This window comes from Morone saxatilis, unplaced genomic scaffold, assembly GCF_004916995.1.
Source record: "Morone saxatilis isolate NCDOM2014 unplaced genomic scaffold, NCSU_SB_2.0 Contig22, whole genome shotgun sequence".
Lineage (NCBI taxonomy): Eukaryota > Metazoa > Chordata > Actinopteri > Moronidae > Morone > Morone saxatilis.
The window spans coordinates 8,142,113-8,167,078 of record NW_023339785.1 but is presented as its reverse complement, the minus strand read 5'-3'; the positions used below and the strand labels follow the sequence as shown (position 1 = coordinate 8,167,078).

Sequence of the window (24,966 nt, the reverse complement as noted above, 5' to 3'; positions counted from 1 at the left end):
AGAGAGAGAGAGAGAGGGTGCAGAATGAACAGGAAGCCTGTACTTCTCTTTGCATGGCTGCTGTTCACTGACCCATTGAAGGCAGCAGGCAACTCCCTCAGCACTGCAGTCAGGTGTGTGTGCATGTGGTGTGTGTATACGTGCACGTCAGGATCTATATTCCAATGAAAACCTGTGTGTATGTTCTGTGTCTACATCTGCATGCCTCCTTACAGACAAGCCTCTTGCTTCCGCTTGTCTGTAAGTGTGCGTGTGTGTGTGTGTGTGTGTGTGTGTTTCCAGGTAGAGGGCCCTTCCTCCAGTTCAGTTTTCACTCAGCAGATTTCATTAATGTGGCTCCTCCAGGAGTCTTTCATCTCACGGCCTTTTCCGGACAAGTAGAATGGTCTATTTACCAGCAGAGCACTGCCAAAAAGCTGAAACTGCTATTATTACTACATCTACCCCCAGAATTAGACCGGTGATTAATAGAGGGTCTGTATGAGTATAATGTGTCTACAGCTTGTGTGTATGTGTGCGCGGTGGAAGTGGCTTAAAGTAGTACAAAGAGAAGGAAACACTTTAGAGAGAAAGAGGGATTATCAGAGGGGAAGAGAGACGTTCCTTTTATTGCCCATTAAGTTTTTTTAAACCTCAAAGTGAACCATTTAGTGCTGAGCCTCTTTTTGTATAAATCCAGAGATACTTTTGGAGCATTTGTTACTGCAGTTATCTGAACACTTCAAGCAGAAAGCATGATTTACAGTACAGCTGAAGGCTAGGCCCACTAATGGACATGTTTAGAATCTAAACAGAAAGAAGAATTACAATATTCCCAAAGTAAAACCCTGAAAAATGTATGTAATCTTCCGATTTCGAGAGATAAAATCAATTGTGTAATATCTACACTTTAGGCTTTATTTGCTCTGAGGGTTCAAGACAAGAGCTGGTTTTTGTGATATGTAGTATTTTCCACCTCGCGCCACGCTTTAGAAAATTAGGAAGACACTCCAATTTGCAAATTCAAAAACCCCTCACTGTGTTTATATTAGTCAGTAATGGTCTCTCTGTACAAGTGTACACTACTTAGCAGTGAGAGACACACTGTTTACAGTTAGGAGCTCATTAGCAGAGAGGAAAAGTGGTGGCGATATTTTGCTATCTGACACACAAATGTGCTTTTTTTTTTTAGCTCCACTTACAATTTGTAACACACACGGGGAAACGGGAAGCAGATTATGAACAAGACAAGCACTCATGGACGGGGCTGTGCTGCTGTCGGACACAGAGGGTCAACCTCTTGAACTGGACCGACAGACAATGGCCTGGAAGGAACTCCAATTATCCCAAAAATCCCAGAGGAGACAACTGAGAGGATTGTATCGATGCTGGATTGTGTGAGGAAAAAAAACATAAGAGCTCTCAGAGATGTTGTTTAAACAGACTGAAGAGAAAATGAGACACAGTGGCAAAACAATATGTGTAATAGTTCTCAAATCCAGACACGTCTTAATGAAGACACTGGAGAGCACAAATACCACATGACAGATGACGTCTGTTTTAAGGTGAAATATTTGAAACCACATGTTTTTGTGAGTGTGAGGCTATTTCCAACATGATCTATATCTTGTGAAATGTCAGGACAAACACGGTGTAGGAGGTGACCTGTGCCTCTCCAGGATGTCAGCCCCTGGCAACGAAGGTTTGCGGAGACAAAGAGCAGAAGAAATGACAGGAGAGGAAAGACAGGAAGAGTAGAAGAAGAGAAGCAGGTTGTGATTTATGTTGGTGTTGACTGTTGACTTACTCTCACTGTCTCTTACTCCCATTTCTCTCTGCCCACATTCTACCATTTATCTTTCAGTCCTCTCTCTTCTCGTTTTGGCTTCTCTTCTACATACGTGTAACGCAGACTTCCCCCTGTGAATTAAGCTTGTCAGCGTGCACGGACAAACTATCACTCAGCCCTTAGATGGAAAGGAAAATAGGAAAAGGTTGCAGACAGTTTAAGAGGACACAAATTAAATCACCATACACTTTTCTTTAAATTGAATTTATTTAATTTTACCATTGAAGTATTGTGTACACATTCTAAAATCACATTATGCAAACACACACACGGCAGCAGAGGCTAACCTCAGTGTGTACTAGCTTAATATCTGCTGTTCTATTGACTTTGACTTCTCCAGCCAAAGTAGGATTTTACAACAGTAATTCATATCATTATTGGTATCATTTGTAATAAAGAAATGGTTAAAATCTTCCAATCAGTGTCCACATTTGACACACATCTAATCACATATCTGATGGTTGAAATCAATAAAACCGCTGCACATGTTTACGTCCCCAAGTGTCTTCTGTGACAATTTAACAGATAAACTTGTAAACTCTGCCCTATAACCTACCCACTGAGAATATAAAGACAGAGGGCTGTTTATCTTAAGAGAAAATAAAAGCAACAACAAGAGAAAGAAAAACAAATGTTGGTGATCACGATGATGAAGAAAATCACGGATGACGACGACGATGATGACTGTTGCGTTTTCTAAATTGGGTACTTAGACACTCCAATTGACTCCAGAAGATGTTTCTGGCCAACCGGAGGCCTGTAATTATACACACTGATATGTTTTAGATGATGAGAGTGGAACTTGCACACACACACACACACACACACACACAACATATTGCACACACGCAGACACACACACATAATGTCTGCTACTCTAGACTTGGCAAGGTTTTCAAAGAGAGCGGGCATCAGGGCCCCAAAGTGTGCATCTGTGTGTGTGTGTGTGTGTGTGTGTGTTCAAAGCCTTATTCCCGTCATTTAAAACATAATCCATATATGTGTGTGGTAGGTCCACAGTGTTCCAGGAAGGAGTCTGTAACTGTGTGAGTGTGAGTGTGTGCGTTAACGAGACAGTGTTAATTAAAATCAGAGCAGCCTCAGAACACAGCTATGTTCGCTATCCATGACATTGTTGCATGTCATCACACACACACACATAAAATGTTAAATACGAGCAAAAGCAATCACACATGACAACATGAAGCCGCACAAAATATTGACACAAAGTCATTCGCACACACATACGGATACCCACAAATCTCTGGCATTTCTGTGGTCTCTTGAAGCCAACAATGTCAAACTCTGCCCGCCTCTATGCTTCCCACAATCCTTTGTGTTTGAGAGGTTGTGACGTCAGTGACGCCTGTTGATTTTCTGTCCTTCTCTGATCGTCTGATTGCTGACGCCTATCAAACAACAATGACAATCTGCCCTGAGAAGTCCTCTGATTTGCAGCTTTTATGATACGATTGTCTGATTGGGTCAAGGTTAGGTCAGTGTTGGAGGCGCAGTGATACGAGCCTGACAAGACAGTCTATGCAACGAGTCTAAGGCTGCATTCATGTTGAATTCATTTCTGTCTTTAAAGCCCCTGCAAGGAACTTTCATATGTGTTGATTCTGGCAACCCCTGTGGATAAAGCGGTAGTGTTTCTACCGCTTCGTTTCATTTATTTCAAGAGGAATCCGACCTGGTTGCTGGCATTAAGAGTAACTACTATACATAGAAATAGCCAGTCTTTTCACTAATAATCATTTATGTTTATGTAGGTCATATGGAAACACTGGTATTAAACTGAGACTGTTTTATAACCAGTTAAAAAAAAAAACTTCTTGTAGCACAGTTAAGGTTTATTTAGTAGCCACTTTTTGCATCAAATGACACCCATCAGCAGATCGATTCTTCCGAGTTGAGATGGAGTATAAATAAGTAAAGCTGAGTTGAGTTGAGTTTGTTTTGCTACAACCTGGAAATGTTTAAGCATCAGGCGGTGGCACATTCAAAATCCTTTCTAGTAATGAATTTAACATCGGTCATGAGGGTTTTCTTGTGGCCAACTTTGCCAACCCACTCTTAAGCCCCATTTTTGCCATTCCCCTCACAATGTCAGCCATGAAACAAACATCTCAATAATGGCCACTCCTTGCCACATTTCAACCATCTCAACCTCCAACTGACACAAAGAACAATAAGACTAGTTCTGAGAAGTGCACATGGTGCCAATATCCTTAATCTAACACACACCATTTACTATTTAGAAAGGCAAATTAAAATAAAGAAGGAGCTCTGACATAATCCACAGTGAGATTGATGCACAATTACATGTGTTTACTCTGATGTTGTGTTGTTTACTCATTCGGGAGAAAATTACTCACACAGATACACACACACACGCACACACATAAAATTTATCCCCCACAACAGGACCTGGACACCTTTCATAAAACAATATGACCACATGCAGATTCCTGAGGGATGTACATCCATATGTTCCCCTGTCTGTGTTTGTGTATTTGTGTGCCTTCGCTCATCTTAATAACACTAAGACGGTCTAATGAAAGCCACATGTCTGTGTGACTCAGACACGATTCACTCGCAGCAAATATGGAAGAAATGCCAAAAATGCAGGAGAGAGAGCAAGAATGAGAGATGAGACAGAGTGAGAGGGGCTGTAAAAGAAAGAGAGGGACACCAAAGAGTTACAATATTGAACCAAATGGTTCAAAACCCTAATTGTTGATAGTGGTCTTAAGTGCTTAATTAGCCTGATAAATCAAACTAAACAACAACTCTCGCTTTCATTTCACTCTTTAAACACTGCATATTTTTACAGGATTATTAGGGTTTAATAGGTTTGGCATCAGTACTTTTTTTGAGAATGCAACCCAATTTTGTGGAGTGATTTCATTGGCTATGAATGCATGCGCAATCTACCAGACAAACTGACACACACTGACTGTGGCTGGCAAAAGGCACGCACACACACGTGTGACGGCAAGATCACAGAGTACCTTGTCAGTGAGGTGGCATGAATGTGTTTATATGCATGCCTATATTGTATATTGTGTGTGTGTGTGTGTGTGTGTGTGTGTGTGTGTGTAGACATGTTCATGCTCTTGTCAGCTAACAGCTCCTCAGCAGTGTGTCCAACACCTTGTAAAGAACAGACGCTGTATCTGGTCAGAGAGAGGCACAGTTATTTGTTGGGTTTTTTTTTCTTCAGAAAATTGTCTTTGCCTCCCAAACCGTGTCATAAACTGTGACATGATTGACAGTTTGATCACCAACAGTTGTGGTTGTGGGTTAAACTAAACTTATGCGTCTTGATGAAAGCATGTAACCAATACCTCCATTTCCAGAAAAAACTGAAAAAACCTGAATATCTTGAGCCTTGTCATTCAGAAAGAGAAAATCAAACATAAATGTAATTTCAAAATAAAGCAGGAAACTCAAGCCTCTCTCTGTGATGGTCACATGTTCATGGCAAATAAAATATCATGCTAATACACACACATAGTGAGTGCTGCTAGATCCCTTCGGTTGGACAAATCTGGTGTGAATCAGCCTGTTAATCCTCACGCAGAACCGGTGGAGCAGAAACAGTTGCAGCAGGGCAGTGGAAATGCAGCCAAGGAGCGGCCACTGACATCATCTCTTAAGTGACCACATGAAAGTGGCCACCAGGCAGTGGGTGGCGTGGACTTCAGTAGCGCTTGGCACCACTTGACGCCTGTGGCCATTTATTTAGCTTGGTCTCTCGCTGATACTGACTGGTGCCGGCACTCATTTGCTGTCCCTCTCTTTGGTTCTTGATCTTCTTCTCCCTTCTCTCCCTCTCTCTCTCTCTCTCTCTCTCTCTCAAGGTCTCACTCGCTGTCATTTCCTCCGTGGCCCCACTACAGCATGTGTCCCTCCTAGACATCTCACTATCACCGACGTGATTATTTGTTCTGGTCTGTGTGTTTCTAGCTATTACACGCTCTCTTTCTCTTTTTCGCTCTCTTTTTCTGTCAGCCTGTCTCGCTCTCTCTGCCTGGTTCTTTGTCCTACATGCTCTCTTCTTCTTCTTTCTGCTGTGGCTCTATGTCTAGGAGTGCATTTACACTTCAGGAAGTCTGAAGAGATCTGATTTCTACAATGTCATGTAAACAAGAAATCTGCTTTTCGGAATCGAGGTAGGGGATTATGGAAACCAGATTTCCCCAGCTAGATTTCTCCTGGTGAAAGCCAATTTCTTGGGTTAGTGTCTGTGACAACAGAGACGAAAGAAGAGATCATTATATGTAACACTGAATCCACCCTCACTACTGTGCTCATTTTGTCACTGCGCTGTGAGTTCAAACGCTCCAACGCCAGGAAACAACCTCCTGTATCACGCAGACACTTTGAATAAGTAAGGCACAGTTACTAAATAAGCTTTTTTTGATAGCGGAGAAATCTGATTACTGCGGCGAACTGATTTCCTGAATACCTTGCTTTCTTTGACTAAGAAGGTTTGTACTCTATGTTTCTTTCTCACCGTCTAATTTCTTTCTCTTTCATCTGGTCTCTCTCTTTCTCCCTGCATTTCTTCCTCTCTTCTCCTCCCTCTTTTTTCCCTCCCTGTCTTTATCTGTTGTGATCATTTTTCCCTCTTCCTCCCTCTCTCGGTATGTGTCTCTTTCTCCACGGTTTATTTCTCTTTTGTCCGTGTTGGTAACTGCAGTCGGCTGTTTATTGATGTTCAGCGGTGGAGACAAACTTTTCCACACATCAAACATCCCTCTGCCGTAATCATCATCTCCTGCTGGCACTTGAGATTTGTTTTTCTTTCTCTTTCTCACTGATTCTGTCTCCTTTTGTGTTTTGGGCCAACCACCTATAAAAATGGCCATTTACTGGAAGCAGAATGATCCATCATGAATACGGTACATTGCATATCATACTCTTTATGCTGATTGACCATAAGGTGTGTGTTATTTTTTTAGGTGTGTATTTTTCACATATCAGGGCTTTAACACGGAGGCCTCATCAACTTTTCTAAATGATTATGCGTAACCATATACACATAGATCACTACTTATTTTGGCTGTAACAAGGCTACAGCTTCTACCACTTAATGGAGCAGTAAATTAGTGTTTTCAAGCTGACAAAGTTAGTGCCGACACAAGGTTTCTATTTCATCCAAAATATAATGAACAATCTGGTGTGTGGTCGTGGTATAAACAGAATAACCGACTTTGAGCTGAAAATAAAACTCGCTCTGGAGTCAAAAACCCTCTCCCAGATGGGATTTTATTTCTGTCACATATTTGTTCATTGTTTTATTCATCCATCTCTCCGCCATGTACCGTATCTTAGACACCAGCGGCTGCATACTGGCAAAACTTGGACGAACGATGCATCTCACCACAGAGGTGTAGCATTTACAAAATTATACAAATTACCCAGACGCAGATGCTATTATTACTGCTAAAAACAAGCTGACAGATTTGTTTATAGCAAAAGCCTTAGAGTGCAGGTTTCAGTGCTGAGTTTTAGTTTCAGTCAGTGTACAATTATAGACTCAAGGAATCAGTTCTGTGGGAATTTTTTATAGAGCTGCAGAATTTCAAAAAGATTAGGTTGAGCAGGAGCAGCAGTAGTACAAAAGTAAAGTCATCTACAGATAATGTAAGATAGCTGGATGTGTAGCAGTGGCATTGTTTTATACTGGAGAGGCTGCGGTGACTTGGTGGCCTTATAAAGCGAAGCTACGAATTAGCGGGCGGGCCACTGGAGCCTATTGTCTTTAATTGAAACAGAAACCTATCACAGGCACGCTGAGACACACACAAGGCCATGGGGTTATACCACGAGCATGACGCTGTGCTTGTAAAAGTGACCAAAATTCAGGATGACAAGTTTGCAGAAAACAATGTGTGCGGCTGAGCACACACACACACTTCTGCCTCTGAGTGCAGTGTTTCTCTTTCTCTACTCTTATTTCTAAACATACATTTCATTTGTTTTAGCTCTCTCTCAGCTACACAGTTGCCGCTGCTAGTGTTGCTAAGCGTTTGTGAGCTTTCAAGTCACATTTAGCTGCTTTACAGAGATGGACACACACTTAAAAAGGGAATGAGGATATCTAAATGCGTTAAGGGAGCTTCTGACCATTAAGGAAGACACACAGCTGTTTGGCTCCTGATGATGGTTAGAGCGGTGCACTCACACGTGCTCACTCGAGGCATGCCCACACATAAACTCTAACACACTGCCAGTGGACTCAGAGTGCAAAAGCAGATGCTCCTACTGAACAAACACCACACATAAATGCACACACACTTTTGTAGATAAGAGGAAAGAGGGGGAGGCGGGTAGAGGATTTTTTTTTTTTTTCATGGTTTCATATTTCTTTGTTTGAACACAAAAACGCACATTCCTGCTTCGCTTGTTTAGTTCACACTAGCACAAACACAACAGCTAATACTTTGTCTCCCTCTCTCTCGCACGCAAACACACACACGCGCTCAAACACACAGTGACGTCTACGTGCATATTCAGCCGTGAGAAGAATTCCCAACCCAAACAAGATAAACCCTCATGTTTGTAACTTGATTTGAACAACATACACAAACTGTCATGGCTTTTTAGGATCTTTAATTATCTTTCTCAACCTAAAAATAACTGTCTCCTATTTGCTCCCACTCAGTTATCTTTTCATTCATTCTCCTAACAAAATGAGCCCCTTTTCCATTGCAGTATGCCTTTATTTGGGTAGGTACGGATTCAGCTATAAACAGCTCTTCATATGCAACATAACTGGTATGAGTTGAGATCCAATTTTGGCATTTGTAGACCAGTTTTGTACCTGAAACGACAACTTATTTTAATGTAGATGTAAAACTAACAAAATTAGAGCTATTTTAAAGTTCAAAGCTTTCGACAGGTGGAGCCCCAACTGTTACATAATAACATCAGAAAAGTCTACAGTCATGTTTGAGACTGAGGGGTTGAGTGGGGTTTTCTGTGTGTGTGTATGTGTTTCTGTTTGAGAGAGAGAGAGAGAGAAAGAGGGAGAGAGAGGCAGAAACAAACAGGGAAACTGCACACACTGGCGGTGTGTTTTCCAGTCACTGTGTGTGTGTGTTTGTGTGCATTTGTGTGTGATGTATAAATATATCTCTACAGGTTTTAAAGTGGCTTTGCGGTGCTCTGTATTTAGAGCAGGCCTGGTTAAATCTCCTCTCACCCCATTCATGTGGCTGACTCTCTCTCTTTTTCTCTCTCTCTCTCTCTCTCTCTCTCTGTCCACTTCTGCTGAGTCTTTCATTTCCTCTATCTTCACTCTCCTCAACCTTCGTCCCACCATCATACTGTTCCTCTCTCTCTCTCTCTCTCTCTCGCTGTCTGTCTCTCTGTGCACTCTGTTTACTGTAAATCCTCTTTTTCACAAGGCTGTGCCGTATCTACATACATTGATTCCAGATAATGAATGTGAAATAGGTTTAGATGTTGGTTGGCCTGATTTACAGTCATTTCCTCCCTCTCTGAGTCCACATATTTCATGAGAACCATAACTACCACTGTGCCACTGTCAGCATCACTGAATGTACAGCCTTCAGCTTCGCTTTCAGGATCTCTCAAAATAAATGTGCTTCTTTCTTGCAATCACTAACCCACAAACAATGAACAGAAGGGTGACAAATTAAAGGAAAAAGCAACACAAATTGCAAGGTGTTGTTTCACCAGGAGCCTCACTTCAGTGCTCCTTGGCATAATCCCAAAGTCTCTCAGCTCTACTGAAGGGATGAAGACCATTGTTTCAAAATATATTATCTGGTGTTGTGATGATGGTGGTCAAAGTGCAAAACACATCGGTGACGTCGCAGACCGCTGCATTTGGCACTCGTTTATTTATGACACATCAAGCCCATCATATACCAGGATTAAACTGCTTCGTGGACATATCCACCTGTGACATCTTGCAGTTGCACGTACCAAGACACCACCAGTGTGCCAGCCTACAGAAAACAATAGGTGCTTTGACGAGCATCACACACCGCCTAAATGTGCTGCACTTAACATGTTGGTCCAAAACCTCAACTGGGTTTCTTTAATTTGTCACCTCTGTACATGACTATGTCTAACACCAGAGAAAAGCATAATACTGCCACAGTAATCTGTGATATTTTCTCACATTACTCTATCAGGTGCAAATTGTACCTGAAATATCAATATATTTGTATTTATTTTAATTTACTGTGATAGCTTGGTATAGTTACTATTACAATGGTAGTCTTTGTCATGCATCTGTGGTGTTGTTAATGTAAATGTTTTTAAAGTAAGAACCACATTTTCCCATTAGCCCTTCTGCTTATATTCACAAAGAGGATCTTTGGCTGTTCAGTCAAATGTTTTCTCTTAAAAGGGTAATCATGTTGGAAGTGATTTATCAAATGTCTTCAACTCTATTATCTTCCACTGCCATCTGAAACTCTACAAACTACAGCTCCATTTGCGCTGGAAGAACAGCAGCACCGCCGTCTAGTTTTGGTTTTGTCTTGTAAAGCAGTCCAGCAGATTTCCAGCCCAACAGACAAGGTGGCACACAATGTTAAATTCAGTTTAGAGGCTGTGTTGAAGCTGCCAATCTTCTTGGTGGGGGCTTTTTTTTTGTTTGCAGTGTTTATTCTAATGTTTCTGCCTCAATATGGACATGATTTAGTGATGATAAAATGTTTCATGTAGCAGCTTATGTTTGTTATTTTTGCTGTTGACTCAACTGCAGTGGTACATGGATGATGTAAAAGCTTCCAGCTTTTAGACCTAGTTAGTCAGGTCTTTATAGCCAGCATGTTACACCATAGTAACGTAATGACAAACAGACAAACTCTGATTCAGTATGCAGTTTCGCCGCATGACGCTGCAGTTTGGGTAGAATTTATTTTTTAAATGTTTTGTGTTTTAGGTAAGATCTGAGCATGACTTTATCCTCAATAAAAGCGGTAATAAAAGACGTTCAAATTACTCAGGACAGGAAGACTTCACACTCAGCTAAAGGGGGGAAACACTGATGAATTCCTGAGAGGCGCTGAATAGTCGTAATAGTGTTGCAGCAGGGCTTACACCACCAAGAGATGTATCTGGAAATATTGCAGTTTCTTAAATGAGTTGAAACAGTTGCAACACATGTGACAGCTCTTCCTTTGCATGAATGTGTTTGTGTGACAGTAAGACGGATGAGGAGAGAAGGAAAGAGCGACAGAACTGGTTCGTGTTTGTTTGTGTGTCTCCACAGTGCGTGGGTCGATGTGTATATCTGTAGTTTTGTATGTGACTGTGTGTGTGTGTGTGTGAAAGATACAGAGTGTTTGTGGGTCGTTCCATGTGCGTGAGAGTGTATGACTCTGATTACACCAGAGCAATAATAACAGTTTAAGTTCATTTGTAACAATCAGACTTTACTTAAACAGTATAAATCACAAGTCTAACTTCTGACACACACATACACACACACACACACACACGCACTTGTAAGGCCCAAACACAGAAAGTATGACTCTCTGGACACCTACATGTGTCTGTCCGTGTGTGTGTGTGTGTGTGTGTGTGGGTGGGTGTGTGTGCGTGCGCATGTGTGTGACGTTAACCAGTTCCAACAGTCTGTAGCCATAATAATGATCAACAACGAGAGCAGTAGCTATGTAGACCTCCCACAAAGTCGAAATATTACCCACAAATACACACACTCAGACACGCACATATGAACTGAAACAATTCCACTGACTTGTATTCACTAAACACCGATACACCTAAAAAGTGGTGCATCACATAACACTATTTGTGCAATGTGGGTGATTTCTTGAGTTCTAAGCCCACTCAGGAAATGAGTGAACACATTGCACACACTCTGTTTCTAGGACATGTTCAGCTCTTTTCTGACAACCGAGACTAATACCTAAGATTTTTTTGTTTGTTTTTATTTTCAGCTAAATTCCTACTTAAAAGTTTAGCTATCGATGCAGGTGATAAACTTGAAGTCTGACTTGCTTGACATTAATTAATTTCAATAACAAACTACATTTACACTACACTCTCTAGTTGAGTCCATGTTCTACACGTCTGCAGCCCCACTGTTGACCCATAAAAGTCATTTTTATGTGATTTCTTAAAATGGAACACATGATATAAACATCTGTATGACTGAAATCTAAAGCTTCTGTAGCTGGTTGGTTTATGGTTGTTTTTTTTCTGTCATCCCTATAGCTAAATAAGAATGTCGGTATTCGATGATTATGCAAAACTCTATCTAACCAATTATGGTAAATTGATTGCTTTCTGTTGTCAGGAATTAAATTATGACCATTCATATATATGTGATATTCAAGTGGCTGGTAGATTAGCTTCACTCACATTCACTAGCCATTTGGCCGGTGTCTGTGCTTGACATTACTGTGAGGCCTTATGCATTGACACTAAACATTGGTATTGAACGTAAATTGTGAGAATCGTCCATTATAGATTTAATTCCTGGGGATACTGAGATATTTCAGGACGTCCTCTTTCCCTGGACTTCCCCATGAGTATAGAGCTGAATTAAGGAATACTAAGCCATGTGGAAGATCTGTTCATAATGTAACTTGACACACATATAGACACAGAGAGGTTTCAGCACTTTTTTGGCCCCACACTGAGCTGGAGCTTGAATTTATACTGACTGTAGGCCTGCATGTCACTTTACAGTAAATAACCTGGAAACACCATTTCCAAGAATTCAGGAGGAGACTGAAGACAGACACACTGAGACGACATCACCATAACTCTACAGCAGCAGTTACACTGTAGGTCAGGTTTCAACTGCTACAACACTTTAAGAGATTTATTCTGAAATCAGATGGCCACCACTTGAAAGCACGATAACATGATTAATACAATGAAATTATATCAAACTATGATATCTTACAACTAACTTTAAGTTACATATGACAGAGTTCAGGGAAACTTCTGGCTTGATTGACTATTTTTTTCTTCTCTGTGGTTATCATCACTGAATTTCAGTTTGACCTTTGCATTATGAGTCTTTCTTTACCCACTATTTCACTGTGCTGCCCCGGAATTTTAAAAAAAAACCAGCAGTCCGGAGTTCCACTATAAAAAGTGCAACAGTGACATAAAACTGAGAGCTTTGTTGAGGAAAGAATCTGTCTTTTCTATTATCTTATACACATGATTGTAATTATGGGGGACATTACATTTGTTTAGTGGTTTGACTTGTGTCAGTGATGGAGTGTGGTGTGCATACGATTCCATTGTGCTTTTACTACTAAAAGCCAACCCATCAAAACATATACACACACAAAAGCAGGCCAGAGGCCAGTTTAAAGCATCCTTTAGGGAAAATAAAGCACCTCAAATCAGAGCAAGATCATTAGTCCAGTCTTTAAGTAGGAAACAAAACAATCAACAAAAGTTTCTATTCTCTTAAATTACACACTTACATAGTATCTATGATGCCCTTTTCCTCCAGCCTCCCCTCATCTCCCATTTCTCATTTTATTCTCTTTCCCTTTCCCTCCTTCTCCTGACCTCACCTGTCACCCAGTTTTGTTTTCTTTCCCCTCCTCCTGTTCACATTCTCCCATTCCTCTCATGTCTCCCCATTCATCTCCTCCTCTCCCTCACTTCTCTTCTCCATCCCTCTCCTCTTCTTCCTCCTCCTCCTCCTCCTCCTCTAGCTTTCCAGGGAGCCGAGTCTGTTTTTGATTAGCGTTCTCATGTAAACCTAAATTGTGATTAAACAAACACTGTGTGAGTGCGTTTGGCCCCGTATCAAGTTTGCCTCTCTCTTAACTATATGTACAGACACACACACACAACCACACACGAGCGAAGCCAGAGACATGTATAGAAGTAGACATGTATAAACAAATGCAAGACGTATACAAACATATGAGCAAATATGCAGACGCAAGCAGAGACACAAATTACTATACACATTTAGCATGCATAAAAGTCCATGCATAAGAATATACGCACTCATACGTACTGTGTATTCATAAACGTATATACCCTAATTGCACACGTTTAAGGCACGCGCCTCCATCACATACGTATGCACACAGACACACACCCACAGATATACAGTATTTGCCTCCAAACATCCCTAACCCCCGTTAGAGTAAACAGGTCAAGGGGAAAGTCCGTGAGTTTTAATTATTTATACTAGCAGCTCCGTGGCTACTTCCCCCATCCAACTCACCTTTATTTGCGAGGTTAAATTACTACCACATGCTGCCTCTGTGCTATTTCAGTGCGAGCATATAAAAATTCTTTGCCATAACAAAAAGAAAATCTACAGGCCCCCAGCCTCCCACGAACTTTTCATGGGTTCTGGCCCTACGGCGAGCTAGGTAACTGCCTATAGCTGCTAAAGTAGGCAGCTGAAAGGGAAAGGTGTTGCTGACGTGAACTTTAAGACTGCCTGGCTGGTGAATTCACCCTGCAAAGAAACACTTTGGCTTGTTTTTTTCACACATCCACATAAGAAGACAATAACTTTTGGCCTCCCGACTTTTTTACAGCAGGAACCAAACCTAACTTTCATTGACAAAGAACTGGTGCGTGAGACTGAATATGCACACGTCAATAAGTTGAAATACATAAATATAAACGTGCACACATAAAACTAAACTTGGACGGCGTTCAAAGCGAGGGAAGCAAAGTCAATTTAACAGCAGGATGTTCATTAAAACGAGAGTTAGAAATAGCACTATTAATGTCAGTGAAGAAGTGTGTCTATAAGCGACAGATACCAGTCTATTTAATGTGTAATGATCTCTTCTTTTATTCCTCTTGACTGCTGTAACAGTGATAAGGTCCCAGTCTGGAGTATTTCTCCTGCACATGCATACCTGTAAGGAGCCAATCACAGATACAGTGATGTGGGTACACGGTCAAGTTTGTACTGGAGAAGTCTCCAGTAGGAGAAATCACATCTTTAATCCCCAACCCTAATTACAGAAACTGGATTTCCTATTAAGATGATGTAGCACAAATCCAATAGCAACCTGTTTCATAAGTGTATAGAAACACACTGAGTTAGTACAGTAGAGTGTATTTTTGTAGGCCATGAAGGAATGTATGAAACTTTTGGAATGAAACCTCTTCACATTATCCTGATATCATTGGTTCTCTCCCTCTTTCTCTCTCTTTTGCTCTCTGTCTCACTCTCTTGATTTTCCATATCTCTGCAGTGTGTATTTATCTAAATATGTCCCAGGACAAAATCGCACTGCTGTCTGGGTTGTGGGAAACACACACACACACACACACACACGAGCCGCTAAGAGCAGCCTTATTTTAGAGGAGTTCTGGTCAGGTTCCCTCTGTAAAAGTATTCCCTTCGCCGTATACCAGTGATTGTCAGTGTGTGCCCTGTGGTGCAGCTCCGCCATGGAACCTATGGGCCTCTTGGTGCAGTTTCATGCCAGAACACCCACTGCCATTTCAGCCTACTGGCATGTTTTCCCTTGTTGTAGGAAGCAATTACTTCAAGTGAGATTTAATGTAAGTAAGATTGATAAACTTGTAGAGAAATACACATGCACTGCTGTGGATGGGCCCTGTGGTGCAGCTGCGTGTCAGGTCCTACAATCCTTGTGGTGCAGCTGCATACCATGGTTTGTATTTCTGAGTCATGTTTAATTATTAGGAAGTTCTGTCGTGGGCGTGTGGTTTAGTAAAAAGTCTGCCATGCACCAACACACACACACACATTGACCCACACACGCAGACCTACAACTCTGCATCCAGTGTGGTGTTAAATCAGCGGGAGAGGTGGCGTGAGAGAGAGAAATGTACTTGTGTGTGCTTCTGTGTGTGTGTGTTTGGGACTTATTTGTTTCTCGCCAGGACTCAGTGGCGTGAAAACCAAACAAAGGGGCCTGGATCTTAGTGGCAAGAAAACAATCCTACAATTCCTGACAGCAATGCAAACACCAACGCTGTTTGTTCTGTTTGTGTGTAACAGAGAGAGGGCATACATGAAAAAGAGAAAAAGGGAAAAGAAAGTAAATGAGTGAACCAGTCCACGATGAGGAGGAGACACACATGAGTTTGGACCATTCCCACCAATCGCTGCCCGTCTGTCGCGGCCAATCACCGCTCACGCCGAGTACACCCACTTCCTGTAATACTAACCGTAACATTCCAGCAGGTAAACTATGGCAGTCGCCTCTAAATGGACAATTAGCCAAGATTAAAGGCAGCCTCCTCGTCTTTCTCCATTAACTTAATTAGGAGGAAAAGACATCTCAAATGACCCCCCTGCTCCCTTTAGCCTTCCCTCCCTCTCTCATTCCTCTCTCTCCGTCCAGCTTCTTTTCCCTTGAAGTTGTATTTACAGTAACTGGGGGAGGGTGACGTCCGCACTTTCACATCTGGGAGCACCACTGAAGCATTTAGAGGTTAGGTGCCTTGCTCAAGGGGTAACCTAATGGTGCTGAAGAGCATGTCTCATTACTGTCCACACAGCAGTGCAGGGATTTAGACTACCAACCATCTGAGTCATGATTTGTGGACCATCCACCCTTCCCCTTCTTACTCCTGTTTAATCCAGTTTCTTCCCCACAGCTATCTCTTTTTTCCGTAGCCTTTAGCTACACTTTAACTTTTTGGGAATGTATCTAATGCTGTTACCCAGACTGGCCCATAGTGAGTGAACATGTAGGGATTAAGAATTCTTCTCAAGGACACTCTGACTGGATAAAATCCTTCACCAGCATCCCTCTGGACTTTTCTTTCCATTAAGCCTCCCAAAAACCCTTTTAGGCTGAATGTTTAGCTGCTTGTATCCCTGTTGTGATGCACTTCATAGGTGCAGTGAGGACGTTGGGGAACCGCGGCAGTGTTAAATAACAGGAATAATCTGAAAGCTGTACTACACAAGAAAGAGCATGCTACCACACTAAAATCTGATGGCTAGTTTCTTGGGTTCTTTTGTCAGTTTTTTCTATATCGCTATATACATATACACTTCTGAATCAGGGTTCTAATATATATCGGCTATCTGTTTTTTTGGGCGAATCTTTGGGGACATTTTTGTCATTTTATTTTGCTAATTTACTGCTCTGTCTCCAAAGAATGAGAGCTGCTCAGTGACAGATTCAGCAGTGCAGTAGTACACACACTGAGCCAAAGAACATGTGAGAGGAAAAACAACCGTAAAGCCAGTGTATTTGCACATCCAACTGCGTTGAATTTAGGGTTTATTTTGACTAGTTTGATAACAGGGAATACAGTTACAAGGTGAACATAGGCAAACAAGACTTTATTTACTTTCTGTAGAGTTTGAATGTATTGTGTTTTAGGATTGTTCCACAAGAATTTATTTTCCTTTCTTGACATTTGATGAGTTGATTTTGTTTATTAAAGCTATGAGAGTTAGTTGCAAGTAACAAAACTAGCTGCTCAGTGCTTAAGTGGGGCTGTATCAAAACCCCTGAGAGTATTTATCGAATTTAAAAATGGTGCATTTTATTTTTAATGAATTTAACTTTTTATTTGTAAAAAATAAGATTGAACTATTTGGTATTTTCAAAGCTAGTCTTGCTTTAAACAGTAGAGTTCAGCATTTTTTTAAGGCATGGAATATATGCCATATAGCTGCATTCTTAAATAAAATATTGGTAGTTTGTAAAACAAACATAGGTTCTGCATCTCTACAAGACAGTGCTTTTATTTCAGTGTCCATAAAATTTGAATTATGGTCAAAAATCACCTCCTACATTATGTAACACTGAGCCTCTGAAGTCCTACTGGAGCTAAAGGGGTGAAGGAGCAGAGGAAATTTCTCTCGAGTCTGACGTTACTTTCATTTTTCTTCTTCATCGCACCCCTCTCCTCTCATGCAAACCAATCAACTGTAACCGGAGCTGCTTTAATGGGGGAGAATGATGCTGCTTCATGAGTATCACTGGCTCTGGTTCAAATGCGGGGGGCCCTGCACAGAACATACACTCACACACTTTCACAGGCATGCACACAAAAAGCATGCGCACGCACGCACAAACTGCCAGAGCGGAGATTGAAGATAACAGGATGAGGCTGAGTCTGGGTCAGTGTTATTAGACAGGAGACTAACAGCCATCAAGTCACTTAGCAAAGTAAACCTCTCTGATACACTGTTACGTGCACTGATGCACAGAGAGCCTTCTAACCAGTGGCTCGCATTTTTCCGTCCGAGGCATCGTGATTGTTGCTTTTCAAACCAGAAATTCATTGCCTTTCTTGCAAATGTATTCTACTCAGAGCCTGATCTTAGTGTGAGTGTGTGAGTGTGTGTGTGTGTGTGTCTGTGTGTGTGTCTGGGTGCATGTGCTGTGCGACCACAGTCTCTGCAAACTGTGGGGGGAAACGACCACAGACTGCACATACTGAAACCCACAGACTCCAGTGCACAATCCATCTATCTCGCCATCCCTATCTTTGTTTTCTCTGCCCCCTACGGAGTACCTTTCATCCATCCATCTCCCTACTTCACGTGACCTCCCCCAATACCTATCGTTCATTCGTCTCTGTCGGCCACTCGCCATCCGCACTCACTGCTCAATTAGAAGATTTTTCCAATATGACACAAAGCCAACCTCTTCGATTCGTAGGCTTCGTTGATTTCGGCAGAATCCAAGACTCTGGTTAAAAAAAAACTATTATCCAGCCTGATACCTCTTGCCCTTACCTCCCACCCTCCCCATGAGCAGAACCTCCAATCCATGCCTATTTTCCCTTAATGCTAGTCCAGCTCCTTCCCTCTCCTCCCGTCTCCAAACCTCAGACCACAGGGCTTTAATAGGGGGGTTAAGAGGTAATTCCTATCACACTGCCATCATTTAATATCTAACCGAGGCTGACAGAGAGGAAGGTTACGAACCCAAACCAGAAAGCCACCAGCAAACCTCCCTGTCTCCTCCTTCTTACTCTCCTGCTGTTATTCTCCCTTTCAGGCTCCCTCCCTTCTGACTTTTGCTCTTTTCTGCTGTCATTCTACCTCCATTTCTTCTTCTCCGGTCTTTATCTCTGGCAGGCTGCCTCATCTACATACCTTGCTATTTACATTACCGCCACTTCCTCGAATCGCGGCAAAGCGCGTCGGACGGGATAAAAAGCACCGAAAGATGGAGGAGAAAAACGGGAAAAGTGGAAAGAAGAAAAAAAAATAAAGATCAGGAGGAAACTCCAGACACTGTAATTTAGATTGTGCTGATGGCAAAGTAGGGATATAAAGAACATGAGATTTATAATGTTAAGTTTGGAACACGTTCACCCTTTCCACTCTCTTACTGAGTTGCCTGAGAGCTCTATAGGGATCCATATTCGACCAGCGATAAATAAGAGCTATCGAGACCAATTAGAGGTTTTATAGAATAGTAAGCCAGGCGGTGGAGGAAATAAGACTGTCACTCATGAGGAACAAGAGTAAAGGTTGGAAAGAAGAAGTAAACATAGTGAGGAGTATGGAGTACATGTGTTTGTGTGTGTTTGTCTCTGTCACTGTGTGTGTCCCTGATGTTCACATGAGGGGGTTTTGACTGTGTGTGATCCTGGAAGCCACAGTTGACGTAAATGACAATTTGCTCTGAGCCATAACAGTCTACTTTGCTGTCTTCAGCAATACATCACGCATCACCACAAATATATGAAACACACGATCTGTCTGTCCAAACTTTTAAATGGAGGTTTCACAGTGTGCACCCCACTGAGAAGATTTCATCTTTCTGTGGTTTTTCTGCCAACACAAGAGATCATTTTGAGAAAGAGCTACAGAAAATACAAGTTAATTTATTGTCATCATCATAAACCACTATTATTATTACCGTATTTGTTGTTTCTGTTGGGGTTTTTTAAAATTCCTTTGCTCTGTTTGTTTTTTTCAATAGATTGTAAGCCTAAAGAGCATGTTGTAACTGCCCATTGAGAACCAGTTCAACTTTTCATGCTATAAGAAAGAAAGTGCACTTTTTTTAGATAATCCAATGAGTTTTTAGAGGGGTTTTTTTTCACCTAAGATGTAGAGGAATTGCCTGAATCCCTCAGTTTATCTGAACACCTAAACATTGCAAACACACAGGTTTCACTGGATAGAAACCATCTATTAATTACTGTTAATTATTGTAGATAAGACCCTTGTTAATGCTGGAAGAGGCATACTATAGACAGAAGAGGTGATGTAGCGCACTTCACGGTTCATTTCAAAGTAAGTTCTCTAACTGAAGCATACTGTGAGGCAGCATTTGTGTAAATGTCCCATTTAGGAAACCATTTTTTGGGTATGAAATAGTCACCACCCACCACCTGGAGCCTTGACAGGTAGCAAGTTTCTCCTTTACAAAGTTAACTTTTCAGACCCACTTTTCAAGGCTACGGGAAGTAAACTTTTAGAGGTGTATTCCTTTAAAACGTTCGCTGGTCTAATTCACTAATAACATAAAACACATAAAACTCCAATAATGTCAAAAACTACAAACAGACCAGAAGAATATACTTTTTCAACAAAGAAAGGTTACAGTAGCTTCCAAGGCCGTTCTGCCTCATGGAAACATTATAAAAGAGAGTGAGAGAAGTGAGAAGTTTAATGTCCCAGCGCTGGTATTCCCTATCCTAACACAGTGCAACACACACAGACGCACATGAACACACTGATATGCAGAGACAGTATATTTATATGGTGCGTGCATGCACACATTTACACATACATGATATGGAAGCTCAAGAATGCACACAATAACTGCAGTTACTCCACAAGAGGTTCACGCACACACACACACACACACACACACACACACACACAGGGTCTACTTCTAGCTTTACTTGAAGGCAGCCCAATACAAACAGCTATAAAGTTTAGAAGGTGTTTCAACCTTCAACCTAAGCTGACAGAGACCCTCTGAGGATAAGACAAATAGAAAACCTGAGTGGAAATAAGGAGTGCAGACAGAGAGAGCACAGGGGAAGAAAGTGAGACAGGGTGGGTGAACCGATGGGACTGAAAGAGAGAGATGAACCAGAGAGAGAGAGAGAGAGAATGTCTGGGAATGTGAGATGAATAAGAGAGAGAAGGAGGGCAAGTGGGAGGCTTCTCTGCATCAGTGTGACCTGCTCTTACACTCTGAATACTCTGGGAAAACTCCATATTCCTGAATAAAAATTCCTCACAGGTCCAAGCAAAACATTCACTCCAGGCACACTTTCACCTCTTAAAATTGTACGCACACACACCCATACACTCTTTTTCGCCTCTCGACAGGAGCACAGTGCGGCACTGTGTCACCTGGTGCGGGACTTGTACCCTCAACCCGGATAAAAGTTCTGACATTGCACCGAGGGCCGTGTTTTTCAAATGGATCACGTAACACATCAAAAGAGAAAGAAAATGTCAGAGACAGAGACAGAGAGAGAGAGAGAGAGAGAGAGAGAGATGGGAGAGTTGAAGAAAGTAGGATCACTGGATGGAAGGATGGAAAAACAAGAAAGGTGTACTCACAGTCGTCCTAGTTTGGGGTTGGACTGGAAGAGAAGCTCTGGGAGAAACTGGAGTTTGTTTCTGTTCAGACGACTGTGGAGAGAAAAGGAAACTGGTTTCATAGTGTTTAACTCACCTCAACATGAGCAGAAACGCGCAAAAATACAAGCTCATAAATCACTCCGATATATGCTCTTGTGTTGATTGAACTATCACCAAACAGGCAACTGCATTACCTTGTAGTTCAGCGGGTTCATGGTTCAAACGTCAAACTCATGAGAAACTCTGTCTGGCTTCCTGTGATCATGACCTATAGGTTATCATGCTGTGTTTTGTGTGTATGTGTGTGTCAGTTACAGGTTATCGTGCTGTACGCTCCGTGAAGCCAGTTATCACTATCAACCCCACATGTGATTTGAGTGGGAGTGAAAGTTTTCCTGTAATCTTCACTGAAAGATGTTTTTAGTAAAGAAAAGGCTTTTTCCGAGGGAACTCACTTTATTGGCACCACTCTTACATTTTTGGTAAATATCTAAACTGTTTTGTCAACTGAAAAGAAAAGGACTGTAGCATCAAATAGAGGATTAAGAGTGCCAAGTGCACTAGTGTGTATCCAAATGGCAGAAATAATCCTAAACAGATAAGCCTAAAAAAAATTAACCTGACAGATAGGACAAAAATGCAAGAGCTTTGCCAAAGAATTCATATTTATTTCTTTTTCTCATTACTAAAACTGATAGCTTATCCACTAATATTGGTGAAGACAAACAAGTGTGAAACGATTTCCGTTCTTCAATCCAAGTTTGAATGAATACATAGACAACACGTTTGCATATGCATACATGAGTATTTATTTCTCTATGCGCACATTTATACACAACAAAAACTAAAAGTAACAGTAAGATGGGCTGGCTTTCATTAATTCATATTTCAGACAACCTTTCTGGACATTAAACTGTTTCTCGACTAATATTAAAAGAAAACAGCAGAGCAGCTTCTCATATAATACGTGTAAAATACCATTCCTTCTTTAAGAAACTTGAACTAAGCATGAAATGAACACATGGCAATTATTCACAACGGACTGAAAGGCGGAGGAAGATGGAGAGAGTGAAAGAATGGTGTTGACCAACAGGTAGACGTGTGTGTGAGGCCAAAGCAAGAGATAGAGTGTGTAAGAGAAACATGTGTCTTCTTGTGTGAGTGTGTGCAGAAGGAGGGCGGGGTTGGCTGCAGCAGAGATAGATGAGGACAGTGTGACGAGAGGGAGTGAAAGTGTTATCAAGCTACCAAAGCATTTGTGCTGAGAAATGAGGCGTGGAGGGGGAAAAGAAAAGAAAAGGAGGGTGGAGGGTCACGGGGTCACAAAGTAGAATCTGTGCTGGAGAAGACACAGACACCGACCTTTTAACCCCTGTGATAATGATAATAAGACCCTGACTTTCACTCCTTTGTGCACCAATGGAAAGAGAGCTGCAGTCCAAAAAGAGATATCCACCATTTGAAATAATTGACCCTTGCTCCTAGAAAATAACTGCTGGTACTGTCACCGGCTACTATTACAGTTATGAGTCATTTTAAGACGTTCGCTCACAAAACAGTTATGGTTTTTAAAAGAAGAATCCTTTGTGTATTTTCAAATAATAATGACGAGTTTATTCTACTTGGAACCTTTGAAATATTACCAGACCACAAGTCCATGGGCACTATATTTTTAAAAATTGGAAAATTATCCCTATTAGTCAGAATCACAACGAAGTCCAGCAGAAATGGTTTGGAGACTGAAGAGAACTAATCTCACTGGGCCAGTCCTCCAAAACCAGAGGTTTGATATATTTTTCTGAGGAAAACAAAATAAAAAATACCCTATTCTTTTTGTAAAATATCCACGGATTAGAAGCTTCTACGGTTCATCGTTCCATTTTTCCCTTATAAACCAACTCTGAGTGCCTAAATTAACAAATGACCATGACTTTATAATTCATGTGTTGACATGCATGAATGTCCTCACCCAAGGAGATGACTACTTAAACTCCATGTTTTTCACATTGTGACGCCATAAATCACGCAGTCTCAGCACCGTAACCTCTCACCCCTAAACTTTCACCCTGACAGGCACAACATCAGAGGAGCTGTCAACTAAGCATTTTAAAAAGCATTTCACTATCACTGAAGTAAATCAGGAGCCCCATTATTATCATCACTTCAGCAGTAGTAGTTAAAGAGTTTTTCTCCGTAATATTTTCAACAGAAACAGAGACCAAGATATTAACTTGTGTCTTCTCCTCAGATTGACTTCAGGCCAAATACTAAATGTCATCCATACACTATGTGATGTATATATAATATATGTAAATATATATATATATATATATATATATGCAATCCAGTTGCCTCCTCACCCCTTACCTCTGACCCTTCCTGACACACCACATTAAAGAGCCTTTTAACACTAAAGCAGCCCATCACCTCTCACTTTCACTACTGGATGTGTAATCTTCATTTAGAAAGATACACATGTTGCTGCCACTCAGCGTCTGAGTCCAGTGTCAGATGGGTTTGCTGTCACCTGTCTTCAAGTGACATTATGAGACTGTGGAAGTACACTGTGGAAAGACAGTGGCAATTTAAAATAGCTTCGTGCGCTTTTAACAACGGATAAACTGACATTATCTGTGAAACAAACTGAACAGACATATCAGTGAAGAAACTCTCAGCTCCTGTCCAACTGCCCAGCTATGTGAATTCAGCACTGTTAAGACAGCCAGTTCCTAAGTTTAGAAATGCTGTCCTCATCAGTTGAAGAGCTCCAATATGGCAGCTAGAAGGTATGTTACACCATCTGAAAGCCACAGCTATAAAAAATATAGTGGCTATTTTGAGGAGATAACTTCAGATGGTACACGGTGTGTTGCTCTTATTTTCATTAACATCATCATAAACATTATGTAAAGAACAAACATGGAAGCATGTCGTCCTGCAGAGCTGCCTGTAATCCCTCAAATGCAGAGTCATAAACATGCAGGTGTGTGTGTGGGAAGTGTTGTGTTGTGCACTGACACCTTGATTCTATTGACTAGAGCCTTCGTGCGAGCTGACACACACACACACACACACACACACAGAACACGGCAATATGTATGAGAGATTCCAAGGTTGTGTGTGAATTGAATGGGCTTGAGTATCATCCAGGTACACTCTTTGTGTGTCTTTGTGTGTCTGTGAATACATGCTCTACAGAACGGACAACAGCAAGTCAAAGTTGTGTGTATGTGTAATGAAATGGAATCAGCAGCAGTAAGTCAAATATTTGCATGTGTGTTCATTTGCGTTTGCAGGCGTGCATCCGTACATATTTTGGGATATTTATGTGTGTGCATTTTGAAGCCCGGTGGCTTTTTCTCACACGCTTAAAATACCTTTAAGTTTGCATCAGCTGTTTAGCTTTCACAGTTTTCTTTCTCACTCACACACAACAGGTAGCAGCATAAGATTGTATACTTACAGTCTCTCCAGCAGTCGGAGGTCTTGGAAGGCTCCTCTCTCGACAACAGTGATTTGGTTGTCCTCCAGATGACTATAGAGATGGACATAAAGACACAGAGAAGAGAACAGTAGTTACTATCATAACTGAACAAATGCACAATTCAGAAGC

General features: G+C 41.4%; 1 protein-coding gene across 1 annotated transcript in view; it reads right to left on the bottom strand.

Moving 5' to 3' along the window:
• The window catches only part of slit3 (slit homolog 3 (Drosophila)), a gene marked incomplete in the record, with an annotated part of 239,854 nt that overhangs the window by 191,973 nt on the left and 22,915 nt on the right, over positions 1 to 24,966 (bottom strand). Inside the window, 2 exon segments of the mRNA XM_035669718.1 lie at positions 21,333 to 21,404; positions 24,817 to 24,888. Coding sequence (XP_035525611.1) covers positions 21,333 to 21,404; positions 24,817 to 24,888 — 144 coding nt within the window.